Source organism: Mytilus galloprovincialis, chromosome 14 (genome assembly GCF_965363235.1).
Source record: "Mytilus galloprovincialis chromosome 14, xbMytGall1.hap1.1, whole genome shotgun sequence".
Classification (NCBI taxonomy): Eukaryota; Metazoa; Mollusca; class Bivalvia; order Mytilida; family Mytilidae; genus Mytilus; species Mytilus galloprovincialis.
In genome coordinates this window covers 52,576,157-52,602,329 of record NC_134851.1, presented here as the reverse complement: position 1 = coordinate 52,602,329, position 26,173 = coordinate 52,576,157, and the positions used below count along the sequence as shown (strand labels likewise).

At 32.3% G+C, this 26,173-nt stretch overlaps 1 protein-coding gene across 2 annotated transcripts in view; it reads right to left on the bottom strand.

Moving 5' to 3' along the window:
• LOC143059422 (uncharacterized) overlaps positions 1–26,173 on the bottom strand; it is a 374,671-nt gene that overhangs the window by 35,971 nt on the left and 312,527 nt on the right. For both annotated transcript variants that reach the window (XM_076232911.1, XM_076232912.1), the window contains exons 57-60: positions 23,738–23,910; positions 9,531–9,674; positions 6,796–6,873; positions 4,654–4,856 (exon numbers count right to left, since the gene is read on the bottom strand). In XM_076232911.1, coding sequence (XP_076089026.1) covers positions 4,654–4,856; positions 6,796–6,873; positions 9,531–9,674; positions 23,738–23,910 — 598 coding nt within the window. The remainder of the gene's footprint in view (positions 1–4,653; positions 4,857–6,795; positions 6,874–9,530; positions 9,675–23,737; positions 23,911–26,173) is intronic.

The following is a 26,173-nucleotide window of genomic DNA, read 5'->3' as shown; positions in this document are numbered from 1 at the left end:
TATTCTAAACACTTCATGTTCAGAGATAGAGGGTGAAATTAATGTGGTTTTTCACCAACTGCCACTTAAAGCTGAAAAGGAAGAAAACACCATAACATGTGCAAATGAGGGATGCACACTGTCTTTTCATCTTTTCATGAGCTGTCAAGACACTTAATGTTCGGCAAGTGTGAGTTTGAATGTAGGTGCCAGTTTAGTAATGGATATGACATTACTAAGAAGACTTACATTACAAAGATGTCTAAGTCTTTTTCAACCAACTTTCAAGTTTCATCAGCAGGGCTGACAGTTGGAATGAATTGATGACAACTCTGATTTAGAACTTGGCTGGGCATTGAAAGAAGAAAGGAAGAACAAAAGATTTTATGTGAACCAAAAAGAATATCTTACTGAAAAGTTTAATAAAGGTGTAAAAACTGGAAGAAAGGAAGATTCTTTTTTGGTATCAGAGGAAATGCTGACTGAGAGAAAAGAAGATGGAAATAGAAGATTTTCATATGATGAAATCCTTTCCGTACAGCAAATAACAAGTTTCTTTTTTAGAATGAGCAGGAAGAACAAATCGTTTGATGATTCCGTTGATGCATCAAGGGAAGAAACTATAACAACTATCAGGAGAGAACTAACTGCAGATGAACTTAATTAAATTTCGTTTACCAACTTTATGTAAAAAACTACAAATATTTTATGCACTTATAATATGGTATGATTGTCAATGACACAAATCCTATAAATGACACATACATTAACAACTATAGGTCATTGTAGAGTCTTTAACAATGAGCAAAATCCATACTGCATCAGCTATAAAAGGCCACAAAATGACAAATTTAAATAGGTTAAAGTCGAATTGCGAAAACAATTTGTTTTTCTAATAAAAAAACCAATGAGACATCAAACTCACAGTCCATTGAACATAGACAATGATGGTAAGAGTTTCTGTTATAAGTTTTTGGTAAAAGTTTTTGATCAAGGTAGTTTTTGATGAAATTGAACTCCAATCAACTTGAAACTTAGTACACATGTTCCCTAAGATATGATCTTTCTAATTTAACATGTCTAAATGCCAAATTAGATTTTTTTACCCCAATTTCACAGTAGTGCATTTCTTTTAGAATATAAACATGATAAATGAAAATTAAAAAAATCCCACCAGCACTTTCTCGATGAAATTTGTACAGTGTGTTGTACTACTTTTGGGACAAATTAAATTAAAATTATAGAAAACTTCATCGGCTCTAACTCAAAATATGGACGATTTTACGTTTAGGGCATCTTGAAATCTTTTGACAGCTTCCGAAGTGCTAATTTTTAACCTTTTTCAGCTGGACCAAATCACTACTTTCCTTTAAAATTCTGGACCCAATTTTTTTTATAGTGTAATTTCACCCCCTTACTTGCCATTTGAGGCATTAAACATGGAGAAACAAATTTGGAATTGGTATAAAAAAAGATGGCAGGTAACCCACTGTCAAAGCTAGGGACTATATTCGTGGACAACGAAAATCAAGGGACGACAATTGTGGTCTCTGGCCTAATAGGATAGAAAGAGTTGACTTATCTTAAAAAAAACTTGGTATGACCAAACCTCAATAAATTATAAGACTCCTTACAAAGTTTCATAACAATAGGATATATATATATATAAAAGACAATATGTTAAATTCTATACTCAACTTAATTTGCCTGTTAAATTTTGTCTTTAAAATTAAAAAAATTACAACTATCAACATTTGGGGCTTTAAAAATTTAAATATTGCAAAAAAATACTTTTTAAATGCCTTATAATATAATTTTTATGTACTAAAAGCAATAGAGTACTCATTTGATTTATCAGACTTAGCATAATTATTCAAAAGTCAAATTTATATGAGCCTGTGCCTAAAAATTGAGGTTTTTCAATTAAGGGGGCCTTACATAAAGATGTAATATTTTCCAGCAATATTCAATTTGTGAAGCTTTTGGGTTATAAATTATCCTTACATATGTATTGAATGTACTTAAAATGGAAAGAAAAGTTTCAAATAACATATCATATTAGTTTAAAGGGTCTTAGGCCAAGTAAGACTGGAAATAATTTAGGGTCAATTTAAGCCGTGCAACATATTTACATTAAAAAATGCATATTGAGGCTACAAGAAATAAAAAATGTGTCTTTTTTTTATCATTTCTCTACTAATGTGACATGATACAACAAACCTGAGCACAAAAAGACTCTTACAATTAACTTTTCTTGCAGACAGTATGGTCTGATACAAAGATTTTTGCCTTTTTAGTGAAAAACTTGCATGCAATTTTAGTCTAAACAGGCTTATATTTAAACCACTTGCTACCCTACAGAAGAAAAGAAAGATATTATGTGAAATGGAACAGGTACAATAGACATTATAAAGTGCTTTTTATACAAATTTAGTGAGGTCTTTATTATGGACTTCAAATTTTATGTACCAAGCTCTCCACTTTTGACTTCATCCAAACAGGGCGTCAGACTAAGGTCATTTATACAACACATTTTGCACATATTGTCTGAGATATTCTTCTTTTCTGTAGATTCAGAGTTTATAAATAAGTAAAAGAACTGGATAAAGGCATAGAAACACAATATTGACACATGAAAACCTGTCAGATAGAAAGTCAGGATGCCATATTTATGCATCAATATTGAAAAAGCTATAAAATGCCTATTTTGCCCATAAAATGCCAAAATTGTTAATTTTTGCTGAATTTCTCTAAAATAAAAGTTTAAATCCTTTAGTTTCATGCTATTTGACAAATTGAAACCATCAAATCATTTAGGGAAGTTGACAAAGTACAGATTCTAAATTTACTGATTTCACCTCTTAGATGTGGCCAGCACTTAATCCTCCCCTAACCAGGGACAGTGGTGTAAAAAAACAAAGCCAATTACAACTTAAATTATGTTCTCCCATTTAACTGACTAAAGTACCAAGCAGAACACATCCAATAGATTTGTTGAAAGATGTCATAAACTACTGAGAAACTCCGGACTGATATTTGTGCAATGCTAAAATATAAGTAAACTATACTACTGGATGTAGGATAATGAATTTGTATAACATTACATATATAGCAATATATATTTAAGGTGTATCATAAGTATATATTTTTTGAGATAGAATTTTCTTATACTTTGCTAAAATGAAGATTTTACTATGGGTTTTTTTCAAAAATATAATTGAAAGTATGTGTCATTGAAAATTGACTAAATTTGGTAAGTTTGTTCATGAAAAAACACATTTGTGAGATAGACTTTTGAAATAAATTGTGAGTATACTCATCATAGACACCAGGATTAAAATTTCATATATATAAGCCAAAAACTGATTTCCCCCCCTTTTTCTATTTTTAGCCATGTCTGCAATTTTGGTTGGCAGACAGGGTCATCAGACATATTTTTTTAAACAAGATACTTTTATGCTGATAGTGGCCCAGTTTGGTTAAATTTGTCTCATTTGTTTCTGGGGAAGACTTCCGAAAATAAGATAACAAAAAATTACGAAAAAGGTTAAATTTGACTTTAAAGGTCATGGGACTTATTTGTAGATCTTACTTAACTGAACATTATTGCTGCTTACAGTTTTTCAAAACTGAACTGAACATTATTGCTGCTTACAGTTTTTCAATACTTAACTGAACATTATTGCTGCTTACAGTTTTTCAATACTTAACTGAACATTATTGCTGCTTACAGTTTTTCAATATCTATAATAATATTCAAGATAATAACCAAAAGCTGCAAAATCTTTTTAAAATTACCAATTCAGGGGCAGCAACCCAACAACGTGTTGCCTGATTGGTCTGAAAATTCCAGGGCAGAACGAACGAACAAATTACCCAGTCAGATTGGCTTCTCTAAATGCTTTGGTTTCTGAGATATAAGCCAAAATCTAGATTTTACCCCTATGCTCTATTTTTAGCCATGGCGGCCATCTTGGTTTGTTGGCAGGGTCACCGGACACATTTTTTAAACTAAATATCCCAATGATGATTGTGGCCAAGTTTGGTTAAATTTTGCCCAGTAGTTTCAGAGGAGAAGACTTTTGTAAAAGTTAACGACGACGAAGACGACGGACGCCAAGTGATGAGAAAAGTTCCCTTGGTTCTTTGATATTTGTTTAAATATTTTGAATAATACAATAAATCAGCAAGTGTTGTTTATATAAATAAACAGTCTAACCATTAAATTGCAAATCTGTCTCCAAATTTGCAGATTTGGGCAAATAACTAGACTGATGTTGTACTGCAATTGTACAATCCAAGATGGCAGCATACTATGAATCTACATTAATTATTCTTTTATTTTTTATATACAAAACAATGTTGGTACTGATAAAACAATATTTAAATATATTCCTTCTGTGTTCAATTGATTTACTTAGGTGAGCTAAAAATGGTTGATGTGTATTCAGACATAACAAGGCATCAAGAGTTTTCATATATTAAATATAATGTCATTTACAAAGAGAAAATGTCATCTTTAAATTGCAAATTTTTTTTGACTTTGTAACAGAATTGATCAGAGACTTACTGGTTTACTGCAGGTATGAATATATTTAAAATCAACAACTGCTATCACTGCAGGTTCTGTTTTAAAATTTCAAATACCTTTTTAAATGCACTGACATGACTTACCTTGTGCATTATACACACTTGCTATATGTGTCCAGTTGTTTGCTGGTAAGATAGTTGATCCACTGACGATTCTGCTTCCTATTTGTGTATGCAGATTCCCATTCTCTATATACACACAAAAATCACTTGAATTGGAACATACAAATGGAAGTTTAGCAGAAGAATATCCTATTGGTAAATTAATCCAACCCTCTACAGTAAAACTGAAATGGTAAAGAATAATTATAATGCAGAACAAACAAAACAAGGAAATGATTTAATAGGAATTCAATTCATAATGAAACATCAGGTACAAAAATGGAAAAAAATTGGTTGAATCTAAAGGGATTTTGAATAGTTGTTTCACTGAAAATTACATGTCTGCTTTTTGTTATTACTTCATGACAACCATGAATATCCATAATAAGGGTGGGCGGGAATTTGCCCCAAAGTTGGTCATCAGGTTCCTAAAGCGTCAATTTGACGATTTCTCATCCTTTTTCTTGACCCGGAAGACTCGGATATGCTGGTATAGGTATCCAGCTGTAGTCTGCATGTAGAGTGGACCATAGTTAACACATTGACCCCAACAGTTATTAGGTGGGAGTGAATCAGATCTTGGTTCAGCAGTCTACAGGAGGTCATTTGTACCAAAAGTATCGAATTTCACAATATTTTCAGATTTTAGACTTCAACTGGAGCTGAAACCGGAAGTACTCGTTTTCTATTCGTATTTCAATAAACATTAGGATCAGCGGGTTCGCACCATTTTTGGAAGTTTTAGGCCTCTAGACTTCCTGTGTTAGGCACCGAAGGGAAGCAAACCCCTCCAGAAAACCCAGTTTTATCTGATTTTAATTTTCAAAATTCATAATTAAGCTCGAAATGCAATTCATATATGAGAAACATGACAATAGATAGACTCAGGTTGAGAGAACATACATAAATTTCGAAATAAGTATCAAACAGTTGACTTCTAAAAGTATGGAAAGCCATTGAAGCCAAATAACGATAGTTTGGGTACTCCCGTCATAATACTATGCAATTGATATTTCTTGCTATTGTACAATACTGTGCAATTGATGATTTCTTGCTATTGCGCAATACTGTGCAATTGAAGATTTTTTGCTATTATGCAATACTATGCAATAGAAGACTTCTAACTATTATGTAATATTAACAGGCTATTATTCGCATAACACTTTCTGCACAATGTATTTTGTATAGATAGTGTTGTGTCCAGCACAGTACATTCTATTGAAAATGGGCTATCTTCTTTGAAATAGAAAATGTTGTGCACCGAACAGAACATTATGATACAAAATAAACATCATGAACATGGAATTCATTCAAAATTTCAAGCACCAGAAATTATGCAAATTCCATAATTAAAAATAATTTCAAAAATCAAATTATAGCCTGTTTGTTGTGTTATTGAGCAATTGAAGATTTATTGATATTGCACATTACTTCATATATTTATTTACATTATGAACATTTTTGGTGTGTTTATCCTGCCATATCAGTATTTTTGCTTTTATATATAAATCAGAAAAAATCAATGTAAAAATTATAAAAAAATTTTAGAAAAAAATCCCCACCCCTAATTTTTTTTACCCCCCATTTTATTAACTACCCCAAACTCAATCCCAGCTTACTCTTTGTTGTATGGTACCTTGCAGTACAATTCAAGAGAGATCCATACACTTAAAACACAGGCTATTGTCTTGAAGCTACAAAAATGCTTATTTGGGCCCCTTTTGACCCCTTATTCCTAAACTTTTGATGCAATTACCCCCAAACTCAATCCCAGCCTTCCCTTTGTGATATTGAACCTTGTGGTACAATTCCAAAAAGATCCATACACTTAACACAAGTTATTGTCTAGAAGCTACAAAAATGCTTAGTTGGGCCCCTTTTTTTACACCTAATTCCTGAACTTTATGGACCATAACCCCCAATTTAATCCCAACCTTCCTTTTGTGATTTCAAACCTTGTGTTTAAATAGATTTCATTTTACTTATACTAAAGTTATAGTCCAGAAACAAAGCATCCTGGGATGACGCTGACGACGTGATACCAATATGGTCCCTTATGAAAAACTTCAGATTAAGAGTTTGGAAACATATTCATTTATTATTTGCTTTCTTGTTGTCAATTACCTCTTTTCAATTCCCAATGATGATAAGTTTCCTAGAGTCCCATAACTGGAACCATTCAAATACAATGCCTTGTTTTCTCTGAAATATAATATAAAGTAGGATTAAAACGTCTTTACACATTAAATTTCTTAATAATTCATAAGCTACTTCCGGTTTACTCCAAGTTATTATTTGCATTCAATCAGTTTCTTCATTCTGATTCAAAAAATATATGGTTTTGAACATATTGTGAAGGAAAAGTATAATAAAATCACTCTTGAAAAACTTTCAAATATTGATAACAGTTCAAAACTTTATCTTATAGTAAACTTAAAAATTAAATTAAATTCGAGGACTACTTGCACAATCTAAACAATTTTTATAGTCGTAAACTTTTAACAAAATTATGTGTAAGTGATCATAATTTGGAAATTGAATTAGGACGTTATAAAAGAATTCAAAGAGAACACAGACTGTGCAAAGTTTGTAAAATTTTAGATGATGAGGAACACTTTTTCCTTCATTGCCAAATTGACAGTTATGTAAGACATTCCCTTATGAATGCAATTAAAACCAATTATCCTAATTTTAACCAGCTTGACTCAAACTCTAAACTTAAAACTATTCTAGATCCCAATAAAGATATTTTGTCTAGTGTTGTAGACTATATAAAGCAATCTATGGTATTGCGAAGATAAGGTCCACATTGGTCAATTATTATATAATATCAACTTCACTTTTTTTAAAACATTTATCATGTATTATGTTTCTTGTCACTTGTGTATACAATGTACTATGTTTGCATTTTAACCCGTCAGGGTTTCATGTTTTTTGCAATAACGTTATATAGATATACTTTGCTGTAATAAGGGAGATAATAAGCTTCTTTGTATTAAAAAAATAACAACAACTTTATTTGGCAAGGTCAGTCATAAATGGAATAATATAATTAAAGAAAGGAATTTAAATGTGCATAAAATCTTCACAATACTTTATTCTGGTTTTTATATCATCAGAAAGAATCAATGTATACTTACTATAATTCGTGTAAGTTAAAATTAGACATCTATATATATATATATAACTTTATTTCCTCTATCATACAGATTTGGTGTACATGAAATATATTCCTGCGCATTTTGCCATTTGGGAAATGTAAACGACTTGTAATCAGTGATTTTCAGCAAAGAAATATTTCATACAATACTAGTAGTTCTTTGACATCTTAGCCAAAAGCACAGGGGATAATAAACTACATACAGGTTTCTATTGAGCACTATTTCCTGTGTGCAACTTCAAATATTTTACATAGTTCAACAATCATTTTAGGTTATTCTGGTCATATTTTTTGTAAACGTATGAAAAAATTATCCACTTAGTTATTAGTAACATATATATTAGCCTGCTAGATAATAACAATGGCACTTTTCTCAGCATCATTGGGTAGAATAGAAATCTATGGTGCTAGTTAGTATTGCTTAAAAAGCAAAACCCTGGCCACATGCACAACTTCAATATATGTACAAACAGACAGCAAAGTGGAAAATTCCTAAGATTCAAACTGTTAAGCTGAAAAACTATATACCCTTAATGGGACGGACAGAAGGACAGGGATAAAACAATATGACCCCCACCCCCAACTTTCAGTTGAAGGGCATAAAAATGGCCTTAATCTTTTCTTTCATGGTTCATCAGGCAGTGTTAAGTTTTCATGGTTTATACTATGAGCAAAATATTAACTCTATTCTGCGTATTGAATAATTGCATGATGAATATATTGTCTGGCTGGGTTCATCTGACCATAACCTTATTTTTATGGTTCATTGGTCTATGCTCAATTTTTGTACTGTATAAAAGGTTAAGAGATGTTTCTCTGCTACTTATAACAATAGGCAAAGATACGTATAACAATAGACAAACTATATTTGGTGAATGTGATAGATTGTAAGGGGTACATGTCTGTCTAATAGGGACCATGCACCTTTGACCTTATCTACATTGATCACTAATATAATAATAATGTAAATTTATCTGATACTTGGAGTAAAACCTTCATATCATAAACTTTCAACATGAATTAAATCACAAGTAAAGCAAGCTAGACATTTCAGAGGGTGCATTCTTGTAAATAAATTTTCAATAGAAATAAAAGAGTTATCAAAGAGATTGAATATTAAATAATTAACATTAAAAGAAGATGTGGTGTGATTGCCAATGAGACAACTCTCCACAAGAGACCATAAAGACACAGAAGTTAAGAACTATAAGTCACAGTACAACCTTTAATAATGAGCAAAGCCCATACCCCATAATCAGAAATAAAAGGCGCCGAAATGACAATGTAAAACAATTCAGAACGAGAAAACTAACGGCCCAATTAATGTACAAAAAATCCACGAAAAAAACAAATAAAAGAAAAACAATTAAAAGAAAAACAAATATGTACCATATAAACAAACAACCACTGAAATACAGGCTCCTGACTTGGGACAGACACATACATAGAGAATGTGGCAGGGTTGATCATTTTAGCGGGATCCCAACCCACCCCCTAACCTGGGAGTGGCGTAACAGTACAACATATGAACGAACTATAAAAATCAGTTGAAAAAGGCTTAACTCATCAGATGGATAGAAATACAAATACTACAAATACATGTAGCTTGTCTTATTAGCTTTACTAAATTTATAAAGTGGAATAAAAGATGATAAAAACTTATAAATTCCCCGTCTGTTGTATTGGTAAAATGTCTCACCTTTCAGTACAACTATAAAGGAGATTTGACCAAATGGCACCAGTCTGGTTGTAGGCAAACACACCAAGTCTTCCTCCATTGATGGCTGTATTGTATATGTAGCCGGAATCAACAATCAAACTTTCTTGCTGTTCAACTTTTACCCTGCAGATAATAAAAAATAAATATAAAAGATTTTATTTTAATTCAGTGCATGCCCAACCTTTTAAAATTCAGTTGCTTTTTTATTATCAGAAGCAATACAGCTTACAGTTATGTCATAAATATATTCATGTATATCATAACAGAACATTTTAAATACAATTGGAGACAAGGGTAGTATAACTCATTCAAAGAATTGTCTTGAAAATTTCATATCTGTGGCATAATTTAAATATTTTCCTATAAATAAGACAATTTAATTCTAATACATTCTTTGTTGACAATCACTGAACTACTTTGAAAACGGATGCATTTGTATAATAATACCTTTTTATATCTAATTTTCTGATAAAAGCATACTTTTGACATTTTATAATAAAGTGAAATTCATCCTTTTTATATGGCAAGCCGTTGTGGTATTTATTTCCTATTTATCAATATTAATAAATTTTTCATTAATATTAAAAAAGGATTTTTTAATAATACAAAATCATTTTTTAATATTAATAAATCGCTTTTTTAATAATATGAGGCAGGCATTTCTGTGAATGAGGACGAAGTCTGTATAGGGTTTTTTTTCTTTTTTTTTAAATCAAACATGTTAAAAAGAGAAACGGAAATACCGTAACGTTTCCGATTTTGGTTCTGTTTTAGGGATTTAGTTGTGACGTTATTTAAGGGCATACGATACAGTTACAGGGGAGGTAATGACGTTGCTAACGTAAAATGTTATTTTCGCGTGTTATTTTTTTATATCGGGAAAAGATGCATTTTTCGACTGATTTTTATCATTCAAACTGATTTAATTTGAAAACGAGTGCATGGACCCCTATTTTTTAAAACGGCAATTTGTTTCATTTTGCAAGGAGATTATGTGACCCAAATTTTATAAAACTGTAAATAGAGGATTTTTTTTAATTTTGATAAACATGCAGCAAAAAATGACGTTTGTTTCTCTATTCATGAACATTTGATAAATATGAGTTATTTCTGAATAAAAATTGCATAATTTTTAATGATACTTATAAAATACAGAAATTACTGATTATTTAACAAAAAATTATTTGTGTTTATCTTTTCAAACAAAAAAGTTATGTCTTTCTTTCGAAAAAGAAAATACGGACACAAATCTGAATTTTGAGCAAATATACAAAATTTCGACCTCATTTTACTCAAAAAGTAGCACATGAAGGTATATTTTTTATTACATATTTGATTTAATCAGGTAAAAAATAGCCTATATGCAAATTTTCATCAACTTGTAAATACAGGTTCAAAACTGTATCGTATGCCCTTAAGTTATGATGTCATATTCAATGTAAACAAAGAGTCGCTGTCATTAATAGGTAACGTCTTTTTTATAACAAACATTTTTTTTAAATGAATTTTTATTGAGTTCCTTTCTTAGACTGATAAATAAACATTTTATTCAAAGTCTCATGCAAACAAGACCGGAAATGGAAGTAGGTTTCTACGCAGATCCAGAAATTCAAAAATGCGACAAAAATTTTTTTGAACGATTGTGATTATGAAAAATTGATTTTGAAAAATTCGGGAAATTTTCCTGATTGATTTTTTTTATTATTATTGAATTTTCTACTGTAATATCGTCCCCATATTAAAAAATACTGTTATTTTTTAATAATATGAGGCAGTTTTTAATTCAAACATGTTGATAAAAGAAACGGAAATACCGTAACGTTTCCGATGTTGGTTCTGTTGTTAGGGGTTTAGTTGTGACGTTATTTAATTTATGACATCATATTCAATGTAAACAAAGAAACGCTGTTATCCAGGTAACGTTTTTTTTTCATATCAAACAATTATTAAAAATGATTGGGTGTTGATAGTTATCAAAAGTACCAGGATTATAGGAGTTCCTTCCTATATTTGTTGATATGTTGATAAATATACATTTTATCCAAAGTCTCCGGAAACGGAAGAAGACCGGAAACGGAAGTAGATCTGAAAAAAAGTTAACAGTTTTGAGTTCATTAGTACAATGAAAAATTCGGGAATTTTCCCGATTTCTTTTTTTTTAATTTTTTTTTATTGATTTTTCTACCGTAATTGGGGACTCCGTCCCCATAATATGAGGCAGGAATTACCTGTGAATGGGGACGAAGTCTATGATTTTTAAAAAAAAATCAACAATGTTAAAAAGAGAAACGGAAATACCGTAGCCTTTCCGATTTTGGACCTATTGTTAGGGATTTTAGTTGTGACGTTATTTAAGTTGTGACGTCATATTCAATGTAAACAAAGAAACGCTGTCATCAGGTAATGCTTTTTTAATAACAAAATTTTTTTTTAAATGAATTAGTATTAGTTCCTTTCTTAGACTGATAAATATACATTTTATTCAAAGTCTCATGTTAACAAGACCGAAAACGGAAGTAGATTTCTGTGCAGATCCGGAAATTCGAAAACGCGACAAAAAAAAAATTGAACGATTTTGAGTTCATTAGTACAATGAAAAATTCGGGAAATTTTCCCGATTTTTTTTTTTTTTATTGAATTTTCTACTGTAATAGGGGACTTCGTCCCCATATTAATAAATGAATATCTAATATTAAAAAATCATTTATTAATATTAAAAAATCATTTTTTAATATTAAATATTCAGTCTGATTTTTTAATGTTAATAATTGAATTTTTAATACTAAATAATACGCTGATTTTTTAATATTAACAAAATCAACATCAATGTTACCTTGGCATTTAATATAAGGCCAACCAACCATTATCTGTCAAACACTTTAATGATGATTTTTGGACAAGTTGGTCCGAAGAAATTTTGGACCGACTTTATATGATGAGTCAACTCGGACCATCTTAATAAACCATTAAATTTGAATTTTGAATTAAATTTCCTTTTAAAATCGTGCATTATATTTGCCAAAATAATTTCAAATTTATAATTTGATCCATGTGAATGGACTCAATCCTAGGGAAGCGTATTAGGGACAAAACAAATTAGCATTGACCAATATTTGGCAAACATATAGACTATTCATTTTTAAATATAAATAAGGCCTTTAGTTTTCTGGTTTGAATTGTTTTACATTGTCATTTAGGGGCCTTTTATAGCTGACTATGCGGTATGGGATTTGCTCATTGTTGAAGGCAGTACGGTGATCTATATTTGTTAATTTCTGTGTCATTTTGGTCTCTTGTTGACAGTTGTCTCATTGGCAATCATACCACATCTTCTTTTTTATATAACCAACTCTTTCGTAATAATTTGACATGTTTCTGTATTCTGTTTATTCAAATGAAAAACCTTTTTATTCAACATGTTTACTTGCAATCGATAATTTTAAACTGGTTCTTTGTCAGGTACTTTTAACATGTCAAAGGTATACTATTCTCGGAAACCAGTCTTACTGATCCAAATCAATGCTGCGCTTTGTAGCTAAGGTAGCTTTACAGGACAGTTCGTCACCTCGACAGGTTTAGCTCAAAGTTTAATAGACAGTTTGGCACCGTAGGAGACATATTTAGTAGACATGATTGATAGACAGTTTGGCAAGACAGGAGACATTAGGGACCAAGACAAATCAGTACCACATTTTCTAAACTGATTCTGTTCTTTATAATAAATACCATACCGGTAATTTTTTCACAACAAATTTTTTTTTTATTTACCAAATTTTCATAAAATTCACAAAATCATATTTGATTTTAGAAGAAAAAAAAAATACTATTACTTGCAATATGGTTACCTATAGTTGTTAATTTCTGTGTCATTTGGTCTGCTGTAGAGAGTTGTCTCATTGGCAATCAGACCTTATCTTCTTTTTATTGATTGTATTTGAATAAATTTTTTTCAACTTAAAAAAAAAGCCAGGATACAAATCCAATGAGTGTACATGCCTATCAAATGGTGCCTCATTTTTAGAGTCTGATAAGACTGGCATTGATGAAAACTAGAACCTAAGTTCTGTGACATGACTAAATTCAGTTGTACTTGACTCATATTTTTGAAAAGTATTTCAAAAGAAATACATCAAATTCTGTTCTATTGTTTAAATTCGTTTTGTTACAATGTAAAAAGGTTATTTTTAATTAAAAATATTTGAACAAGTAACAATTTCATTCGGACAAGTAAGTTTTGATATGTACTTGTCCTACAGGACAAGATGAAACAAAAGTTATTGTAGAGGCCTGCGTATGGCAAGCCGTTGTGGAAGTTATTGTACCACTGAATGTATTTTTTTTACTATTCTAGTGATAGACACGTGGTTAAATATTCTGCATTACCCCTATCAGAGCTTTGAAAAGATCTATTCATATCAACATTTAAGTTCATGAATAATAAAAAACATAGCGTCACATTCATGTTTACCACTTACTAAATCTCTATCGATTTATTTACTTGGGCCAACATAAGCAATTTGTAGGTATCTTTTTGTTAGTCAAATAAGATACAGAATTTCAACTCTTCCATTTTTTTACATTCAAATATAAATTTGTAATACGATTTCCGTAACCTGGAGGAAGGTCGGCAATGGGGGTACCTTCATGACAAATAACGGTCAGTGGCGTAGCTAGGTCAATTTTACGTGTACGCCCGAACCTCGATGAGGGGCCTGAAGGAAAAAAAGATTCGTACAATAACAATGTCATCCGACATCTGTCAAGACGACATAACTAATTTTAGCTGATCTATTGATTGTTATCCATTATATCCAATTTATCACAAATAAATCGAAACATATATATTTTTCCATGTTTGGTTTTAATTAGATATTAATCATAATTGATAAATGGTTTCATTTATGTAATACAGTGGCAAATTCAAAAGGGACACACAATTGAAATCATAAGCATACTTCTCACTGAATAGATAAGAATTAACGAAAGAATGACAGAACAAAGAAATATAGGACAGTGACATATAGTTTTGTTAAATATATTTAACTGGTTTTGTCTTCAAAAAGAATATTTTATTTGTATACAAAGTGTTGTTAATATATGTAAATTAATGGAAAACATATGCCCTCTCAGCCGAAGTCGTAATCTCATTTCAATGAAAGAAAGTATTTGAAAGCTTGCCTCCCTGTTCAATATGTTATTAAACGGTGACCAGGCCAGTCTGATTTAAATTGCGCAAAGATAAGACCGCCTGTCGGTATAAAACTGAAATATGAACGAAAAAAATTTTGCTACAGAAATTACAAAAATTAACCATGAAAAAAAAAAACTTCAAGAAAGTACGTTTAATTAAATTCGATGAAGGTTTAAAAAAAGCAATTGATATGTAACAAATTTTAACCTAAATAATAGGATTGTAAACTGATGCAAAAAGAAATTCCTTTATCTCATAAAATACGGGAAAACTGATCATATATAATTTCGTCATTTTGCTCTCGATACTCGTTTGACCGTAAACAGTATTTGTCCAGCTACCGTAAAATTTTACGAAGGTTTGACAAAGTTATTGATATCTTCAAACTTTAACCACTTAATGAACCTACATGTACATAGTTATATTATTGGCACCGCCGACGAAATTTAGGACCGAAATGTCTCGCTTTCGCGACATAAATGTCAATAGCTCGACAAAAAATTGCAAACCACATATCGAATTTTAGCACATAATGAATTGCTTTTACAATATATAAATAAGGAAAGTGAGTCATGATAGAATTCACGGTAGATTTAGACTTTGACAGAAAATGAACAAATAAATAATATGATACTAATTTTTGTCACTTTTATTCGCAATTACAAGCCATTGAAGAAAGACTTAGAAGGTTGATGTACTGTTAACCAATTCTTTCATTTTTATTTAGATGAAAATATTTTGTTTACCCAATTCAAGTGTACGCCCGGGCGTTTTGACGTAAACGTAACTACGCGCATGAATAATGCCCCTCTTCTATCGTAGGTTGGGCATAAAAACTACAAAATTTTCTTAAAATTACCAATTCAGGGTCAGCAACCAAACAAAGGGTTGTCTGATTTGTCTGAAAATTTCAGTGCAGATAGATTTTAACCTGATAAACAATCTTACATTTTTTAAAACTAGGTACCCCAATGATGGTTGTTGCCAAGTAGTTTCATTTTTGTAAAAGTTAATGACGGACAACAGATAAGGAACGACAGACAACGGACGCCAAGTGATGAGAAAGCTCACTTGGCCCATGATGACTGATTTCCGGATTCACACTCATCCTACACTTCATTATATAAAGTATTAACAATACATTCTTTTATTCTTATTACGAGATATCAATGTAGGAAATCTTCACAACTCACAATAAACCATTGCAGTAGCAGCGGATTTCTTACAGTCAAAATGTTTTTACAGAATTCTATATGAAGTTTATCTATCAGATGCATTTTGAAAACCCCATATTTTACTTCCATATAATAAAACAGGTGAAATATAAAAACATAAAAAATATGGAATTTTGTTTGTAATAAATAAAGTTTAATTTATAAACACAATTTGGATTCCCTAACATATTGGCCTTGGGTATAACTAAAAAGACACAATTGGTTAAAATTCACATTGCATAATGATTACAATAGGTCAATACTTCATTTATTGACCTTAATTAAAGTCATATGAAACGAGTGAGTGGTGAAAAATAATGTTTATCCAATTCTTGAACCAATGCATGTATATATCATAAACTTAGTTCTCTGTGCACGATTTTCTCATTTTTTACGCAAATATAATCGTCAATTTTTTTTTCTCTCTGTCTATTATGATTCAACAAATATGGCTGCTCATTAAATGCCGTGTTTTGAAGCCGAAGATTACCGATTGTCACCTTATAGTAAACAAATAACGAAAAGCAGGGATATTGAGCACATGTTTAGCATGTACAATTAGATAATTGTTTATTTTTATGACATATCCATGCGTAATGCGACCACCGGATTTTTACGAGGAGGGTTACGCTCAGGGCAGCAGTCCTTTTGCGCCAATTACTGTTTTTCAGGGGTATTATTTGCGCCAAATTTTGTTTTCCAAATGTATCAATTGCGCCAATATTCGGAACTCATTTGCGCCAATTTACCTGTACACATATCTATCATAAATACTAATGATTAATATATATATATGTAGTCTTATTTTGGGCTTAAAAAGTATCATATGTTCGAAGATATTTCACCATAAAGATGGGCATCTGGATAGAAATGATTTAAAGTGGACTTGACAGTCCATGAACAGAGAAAAGACAACTTATTGCTTTGTTGAATATTTGAAACAAGATATGCCAAAAGAGAAGAAAAAGAAGTTTTTGCTGATTAAGTTTTAGCCACATATGCTTTGTTCCCACCTTCCGTATTGGCTGAAACTCTATCTACCGCAAAACATACCTGTAATGGAGCAGAAGCATTTCACAGGAATTATTATGAACTGTTTTATGCATTTCATCCTTCAATGCTTGTCTTTTTGAACAATAAAGTGAAGTGCCAAGCTACTACATACATTAAATTGGGAATTAAGTATGCAGCAGCAGTAAAAAGAAAGTATGTTTCAGAAAAGGAAAACATTTGCTGTGTAAACTGCCGGTTCTAAGTCCAAATAAAGGAGAAGGAAAGTCATTTTTCTTCTAATTGGCGCAATCGTATGTTTTATTTTTGGCGCAAATGATACCATTTAATTCTAAAACAGTTGGCGCAAACCTAGCATTGGAGAAAAAAAGTTGTGGCGCAAAAGGACGCATTTTTGGCGCAAACGGATCTCTCCCACGCTCAGGTGACTATGAATAAGGAAAATATGTCGGCGAATTGCTTCCTGGAAGGAAGCAATAAAAAATAAGTAAAATTCTTCTCAATGTGGACAAATTAAAGAATTTTCCTCAGAAAAAAAGTATATTTTCATAAGTTGTATAATGAAAACTATCCATTTAGTTATAAAAAACATATATATATGCATATTTTGTTTTTAATTTGAGGTTTCTTATGACTTTAAATAAATTTATTTAAAAGAAAATATTACATATGGTGAAGCAGTCTCCTGTTTTCATTGGATATTATGATCATGTGTTTGAAATCATATTTCAGTATCTGAAGGCTTAGTACTATTTATATAAATACATATATTAACAGTCAATATTAAACATCTGTGACGTCAAACATAACAATCATGGCGGAAACGCGGCAAAGTATGAAAAGAAAATTTGCAAGTAGACTGATAATTCTTTGATATTTGTTCTAAAGAGAAACAAAGTGTTGTATTCTTGTCTACAATACAACATCAATGCAATTGAGAAAGGAAATGGGGAATGTGTCAAAGCGACAACAACCCGACCATAGAGCAGACAACATCAAGTTAATCTTATTTATTAATACCTTTGATAGCATGTTAAAAACCTTATAAAATAAGATTTAAAGAGAGGCTCTAAAGAGCCTGTGTCGATCACCTTGGTATATGTGCATATTAAACAAAGGACACAGATGGATTCATGACAAAATTGTGTTTTGGTGATGGTGATGTGTTTGTTAATCTTACTTTACTGAACATTCTTGCTGCTTACAATTATATCTATATATAACGAACATGGCCCAGTAGTTACTAATAGAAAATATTTTGTGAAAATTTATAAAATTTATGAAAATTGTTAAAAATTGCCTATAATAGTACGGCGGCTTTGTGAAAAATTGTGCACATCCTGCTACAAGCATGAAATTTGGCATAGACCTTCCTCAACTATTTCTCTTTCATTTCAGATAGGGAGGCATTTGAAAAAAAATTATCACTTCCGGTAAAATCCAAAATGGCGGACATCATACTTTAATTCGCCCAATATCGAAGGCTAGTATGTGAAAAGGTGTTATTATCATGCTGCTATCATAATATTCGGTAAAAACCTTTGTTTTGTACTACTTTTGGATATATGATATAGATAAGATGTCTTCAAAAACCCTACTTCCGGTAAAATCCAACATGGCGGATATAGTACTAGAATAAGCTTATTTTTAGGGAGGGTAATTGAAATGTGTTTTAAAGTATATATTTTCATTATCATATTGTGAAGGAAACTTTCTTTTGTGCTTCTCATGGATAAAATGAATAAGACATATGTCTTTTAAACCCTTACTTCCGGTGATATCCAAAATGGTGGACATAGTATTATTGATAATATTCAACATTTTTCAAAATGTAAATAAAAATGGTTCTTTTTAGCTGGTCATTAAACTTTTGGCTTTAAGTCATCCTAAAAACCACTAATTTTATTCAGCTTTATATGTTTTAATACAAAATTTACACTTCCGGTGAATAAAATACCAATATGGCGTAAATTACAAAGATGAGTCCTCAATCCATATCTTCGATGTAGAGTTTTTGATAGATTGATTAAAACAAAATAAAATCACTCAAAGTTCTTGAACATCTTTAGAATGACTTATTTATGGCCGCAAGTACATGTTTATTCACATTCGGGGAGCTTATTTTTCAAATTTACAAAGATCGTGGTATTTACATCTACTAGTGTAATGTACAAGCTCCTGATAAGACGAAGAGGCCACAAAAAGAGTTGTCCAAAAGGTTCCCATGGACCATATTTTTCCCTTCGCCATTCATAGACGATGGACTGGTTAGCAAAGGAACCAAAACCAAGCGTGTTACTTATTTGCACCCGCCATGGCATATTGCACGTTTTACTTGCTGAAAAGACTAGACCGAATCGTGGGAATAGCCTCAATAAGTATTTCCTCTTCCAAAAACACATTTTGTCTTGCTTCGTTAACCCCATCTGATAAATTTGTTCGATCTTACAACAAAACCACGTATCATTCTATCAATGACATTGTCAAATCCATATCTGGTGATGTTGGTTGATTATTCATCATTCTAAATGATAGAGTCACATCTTTAAATACCATCTATGTCACCAACGCAGTTCCTTTTCCAGCAAACGTGTAATCTCTCAATGCCTTGAGTATTTAAAGGCTCATGGATAGATATATATCTGAAGCTTTTTCCACGTGCACATGATGCTAAGCTTGAAACATCACCATGTGGTGGATAACACAGAACATCCTGACAAGTGTTGCTACAACAACCTTTTCCGCAAAATCTATTCAGCAAGCTGTTGCGAATGAAAACTAAAAAGTTCTTTCTTATTGTCGTAATCTTGTTTTGACTCTGGATTCGTCTGTGTATCTCCTTTCCCCTAAATGTAGCTCTTGCTTCTTATAACAAATGCTCAGGATATTCTATCTTATCTACCTCGAGATGTATTTCAAGTTTATCACCATGTTCACATTAAGAGGCTGACAATAGAATCATGGTGTATGTGTCTGATGCAATGAAACACGAACTTGCAGGAGTCATGATTCGAATAGTCGTTACTGTTTCGCTATTCCGTGAAAGGGGTAGACGAACTATGGATTGTGTTTGGGAGGGCAAAAAGCTGTGGATAAATATATATCAATGACCTTTCAAATGCACCTGGCAATGAGTGATTACACACACTTATTGTGTTCCATGTCTTTACAAGTTCTGATATGGTTCTCTGAATGCTTGAAAAGGAAAAAAAAAAGACTGCGTGGGAGACATTGATCGCATTTGAAGATGTAACTTTGACATAAAGAATGATGATTAATCAGCCTAAATCACCGAGGTTTAACTGTAAGATCACACAAACTTATCAGATGGGGTTAACATGGTTAACGAATAAAGAAAATAACTATTTGCGCAAAAGGGAAGACTAATTGAGGGTATTCTCTCAACTTGGTCTAGCGAAACAGGAACGACTATTCGAATCATGACTCCTGCAAGTATGTGTTTCATTGCATCAGACACATACACCATTATGCTAATTTTTCAGGCATGTAAAACGTGCAATATCCTAAGGCAGGTGTTTAGGGGGACGAGCTTGGAATTGACTATTATGCTACCCAGTTCAGGCACTAATGGATGGCGAAGGGACAAAGAGGATAACTTTTAAATAACTCTTTCTAAGGCCTCATAATTTTGTCAGAAGCTTGTACATTGTGGATGTGCTAGGGAATGCGGTTCAATGCCAAAAAATGCTACATCCTAAGCATCAGAAACAAAAGCCATAAAATCTACAGTTTAAATGGACACATACTACAACAAGTCAAGCATAACCCGTACCTAGACCTACAAATTTCGGAAGACCTCAAATGGACCACCCACATATTAAACGTGGCAAAGAAAGCAACTTCAACACTAGGCTTTCAAAGAAGAAACTTGAAATACTGCCAATAAGATTGCAAAAACAGCTTACATCTCGCTCGTTGATCAACGATGGAATTTGGAGCCATAGTATGTGACCCCTACACGGTAACAAACATAAATAAGATAGAAAGGATACAACGTCAAACGGCAAGATTTATCACCATAGATTACAAGTCAAGATAGGACGGTTGTGTCTCAAATATGCTTGCCCAACTGGAACTACAAGACCTCCAGAAAATTGCAAGACGAACAAGCTAGAAGTTGATATTGATGTACACAGTGGAAGAGGGGCTGATTTCCGCTATTGAACCGGACGAATTTCTCAAAATAAAGCACGTCCTAAGAGAAACATAACTGCCAAGAAGTTCGAAGAATACCACGCAACAAATATTGTGAAAAAGCAAGTAAAGAATCACTCTAAGTGTTTTGACATTCCACTAAGAAAAACACCACAATACTCAAACTCATTCTTTGTAAAGACAGTGATCGCGTACAATCAGCTAGACGACACTGTAGAGCGCATATCAAGTGTAGAGAGCGTCAAATCTGCTCTTACGCCTCGTCAGTTAATCGCCGGCGCACTCTTTAACCGTTATATTAAAGCCAGAATTCGTATTGACAACGTATTCATACAGATACAGATACAGAGGATGTCGCGGTCGTTGTTTATGTGGAAAATAGGGTCTCCCGTGCACTGCTTTGATGGCATGTGTTGTTGTGACTGTGAATAAACATGTATTTTGAGCCAACTAGTTGTAATTTGAAAAATGTTTTAGTACTTCAGTAATTTTATTTTGTTTGAACCAATCTATCTAAAACTCTAAATCAAAGATATGGATTGAGAACTCATTTTTGAAATTAACACCATACTTGGTTTTTGTTTTACCGGAAGTGTGATTTAAAAGTTTACAACAGAATAAAACTAGTGGTTTTGAGGATAACTAGAAGCCAATAGTTTAATGACAAGCAAAAAATAACAACAAAAAACATTTTCTTTACATTTTGAAAAAAGTTGAATATTTGAATAGAAAATTGATATTTCTATGTCCGCCATTCTGAGTATTACCGGAAGTAAGGGTTTTAAAGAGAAATGTCAGATACATTGTATCCATGAAAAGCACAAAAGAAAGGTTTCTGCCCAATGTAATGATAGTAGCAATACATTAAAACACATTTCAATTACCCTCCCTAAAAATAAGCTTATTCTAGTACTACATCCGCCATGTTGGATTTTACCGGAAGTAGGGTTTTTTAAGACATCTTATCTATATCATATATCCAAAAGTAGTATACAACAAAGGTTGGTACCCAATATTATGTTAGTAGCATGATAATAACACCTTTTCACTGGCTAGCCTTCGATATAGGGCTGATTTAAGTATGATGTCCGCCATTTTGAATTTTACCGGAAGTGAGACATTTTTTCCAATTGCCTCCCTATCTGAAATAAAAGAGTAATAGTTGAGGAAGGTCTATGCCAAATTTCATGCTTGTAGCAGGATGTGCACAATTCTTCTGAAATTTGCTTGTAGCCGCCGGACTATAAAGGGTAATAACTCCTTAAGGGATCAATTGACCATTTTGATTATGTTGACTTATTTTTAGGTCTTACTTTGCTGTACATTATTGTTCTTTACAGTTTATCTCTATCTATAATAATATTTAAGATAATTCAAAAGCTGCAAAAATTTTCTTAAAATTACAGACAGCAACCCAACAACAGGTTGCCTAAATGGCTTGAAAATTTCAGGGCAGATAGATCTTAATCTAATGAATAATTTATCCTGTAAGATTTGCTCTTAATACTTTGGTTTCAGAGATATGATCCAAAAATGCATTTTACCCAATGAACTATTTTTAGCCATGTCCGCCATTTTGGCCAGTTCTCACTGAGGCGGGGTCATCGGACACATTTTTAAAACTAGATACCCTAAGGATGATTGTGGACAAGTTTGGTTAAATTTGTCTTAGCATATTCAGAGGAGATGATTTTTGTAAACGATCACAATAATTAACGAAAAATTGTTAAAAATTGACTAAAAAGGAAAATAACTTCTTAAAGGGTCAACTGACCATTTTGGTCATTTGACTTATTTGTAGATGCTACTTTGCTGACCATTGTTGCTGTTTACAGCTTATCTCTATCTATAATAATATTCAAGATAATAACCAAAAACGTTGGTTGGTTGGCCGGGTCACTTGACACAATTTTCAAACTAGAAAACCCAATGATGATTGTGGCCAAGTTTGGTTAAATTTGGCTCAGTAGTTTCAGAGGAGAAGATTTTTGTAAAAGTTAATGACGACGACGGACGCCAAGTGATGAGAAAAGCTCACTTGACCCGAGCTTCAGGCAAGGTGAGCTAAAAATACACTAAAGAACATTAAATTCCATTTTTTTCTAATGCATTATTTACATAATTATGTAATTTAAAAATTAAGGAATTTCACTCAGTCAATATGTAACTACATGGACCTGTTAGATTATATGGACACTCCCACTTCGTCTTCAGTCAATATAATCTGAACAGGTTCATATATAACGTATTGACCATGTCAAAAGTCCATAATTGATACATATGAGTGTTTGTACGTGTAATTCTACTGCAATACTTCTATTTACACCATCGAAGTGGAGTTGATGCCAGGTAAGAGTCATTTTCAACAACCATATATTCAATTGCAGTTCACCTTTTAGGGACAGTTCAAAATTAATGTTTAGTTTCATACCTTTTTTTTTATAATTAATTGGAATAAAAATGAATGTCCTGGGGATTTGAAAGTTGCTTATAACTTTTAAACTGTCTATTTTCTGCTGTATTTGAGCCCAAATTGAAGATGGCTGAATTATCTTTTAGCTCAATGCTGTTGCCTTCATATACCAGACACATACCTCAGGAGTCCTAATGAGGGTTTATGTTCTATAAACCATCTATAACTAGTTCTACATTCCCAGCCAGCAAGGGATGGGTCTTGCCATATCAGAGTGGTATAGTCTGTTACGGAATTACTGTGATACAGAGCATTGGCCGTGTTGTTTCCTGGCAGATGAGTGGAGTCTAACAACTGTAAACAAACAACTTATGTTTTAACTAGCAAATTTATAGTTATTCAGGTATTAAAGAATAGTCAGAAATCTTACTTGTGTAAATTGATAAGCTGATATAATTTAACCAGGTATGACTGAAAATTTAATTTTCGACTTATCAATTTGCAATTTATCTATAACAATATTCAAGATAATAACTGAAAACTGCAAAATTTCCTTAAAATCATCAATTCAGGGCAATTACTTTAAAATCAGATACCCGATTCGGCTGATAATAGGCTGACTGAGTGGTCTATGAAATGAGGTTGAGGTCAGGTTAACCTTTATCTGACAGACTTGTAGATGTTTCAAGGAACCCACATACCAAATAAAACTATCCTGTTACTCTTAATAAGCAAGTATTTCACGTCACAAAAATAAAGCGAGTATGAGTCCAAGGGACACAGATGATACCCCCGGCATATTACATTATAAAGGGACATAACTCCAGAACAGTGAAAGTGATGTGACCCAAATTCATACTTGATCTGATCTTTGTGGTAATAAACATTATGTATTAAAAGTATAAAAGTTTCATAACTTTTGGTTGAGGCAAACTCGTTAGAGAATGGAAACCAATTTTCGCTATGGTGTGGGCATAAAAACAATATTTTTTTTGTTCAAGCAGTCACTGAACATGATAGGCTAAAACTAAAAAAACATTGATATAAGTTTCTGAAAACAAGGTATGATGCAACTCTCAGTCTTTTGAAATCATACCTGCAAACTTTTCAAAATTCACATGGGGGTTCTACTTGCAAGATGGCTCGTTTGGTCCTAAAAAACCCTCAATGGGCCATCAAATACATTTTAATGTTGTTTTGGGGCGTCTTTATACTTACACAAGCCTATAGCCATTATAAAATTCATTGCTTCGTTTAAAATTAGGGACAAAATTGCTCTTACAAAACTTCCATTTGAGAGCCTCCATGGAGGAAATCCTCTGCAAATAGTGACAGTTGGCAGGTATGTGAAATGCAAAGCTTTACAAAAATAGTTTACGCCATCACTTCAGGATTGTAATTCCTATGTCTCAAATTCTGCAATTTTCACGGCCAACAAACCAAATAATAATAAATTGACATTTCATGGACAATAACTCCATTATGGTTTGTCCAATTTTTCTGAAAATTTCCAAAGGAGACATACCTTAACCTGCTCATGTCTGATTTGCTCTTTCTGCTTTAGTTTTTGAGATATAAGTCAAAAGCTGCATTTTAACCCTTATTTTCTATTTTTTAGCAAAGGTCAAGTTTTGATGGTCGAAAGTAGATACCTGAAAATTCAATTAACTTCAGCACAAACGTTTCAGAGGAAATGCTTAATTGAAGTTGATAATGACAGGCAAAGAGAGCTTAAATTAGCAAACAGTTAATTGAATTCTGTAGATAATATGTATCCAAATTATAAGGGGTGGACATTAAACTAAGTGTAGTCATAATTCTTTTGTAAGTTTTAATGGGTATGTTCAAGCTGTCAGTATCCGCAAGTTCTCTCAGATCTGTACTTTTGTTTTAGGGATGTATAAATAATTAAATACCTTGGCATGTCTGAACTGTATTTTTTGTTTTTCTGCTTTGTACTAATCTGATGAGCCCTTTTCAACTGATTTTTAAGTTTGTGTTTATGATGTGCTGTAAAATTTTGAATTGTGGAATATGTTTCCTGAAAGGGTGTTTTATAGCCGACTAAACTGTGTGTTTTATTTCTTAATGTTCAAGGCTGAACAGTTGCCTATAATTGCTAACATCCACTTCATTCGAACTTTGATGAAAAGATGTCTCATTGGTAAACACACCACATCTCCTTATTTTCAAATCTAGTTTGTCTCCCGATCCTAGAAAACACACCAAGGACTGCTCATATTCCCTTTAATGGTCGGTGATACTGCGCCATTAGCAAAGAAGACTTGCCAATGGTCATAATTGGCACTTTTTGATCCATATATCGCCATATGATTGGATATTGAGGTTTTCAATTGTTTTAACGCCTTGTTGATCGCTTATGGGTTCGTCTCTATTACATTCCTTTCAGAATATTTGTCGTTACATCCTCGGAGGAATGCTTCGGTTTCAATCTGGTCTGATCCTCTTTCTTGCTGAAGTGCTTCTACAATGCTTTTCTAAAAGTCTTGGAATCATCATCTGTGTTTACCATGCGAGTATACTCCAAGTCAACATCGGCCAGGCAATCTAGGAGCCTACACACCTTTTTCCTGTTTTTCCATTATCGTCTACCAGC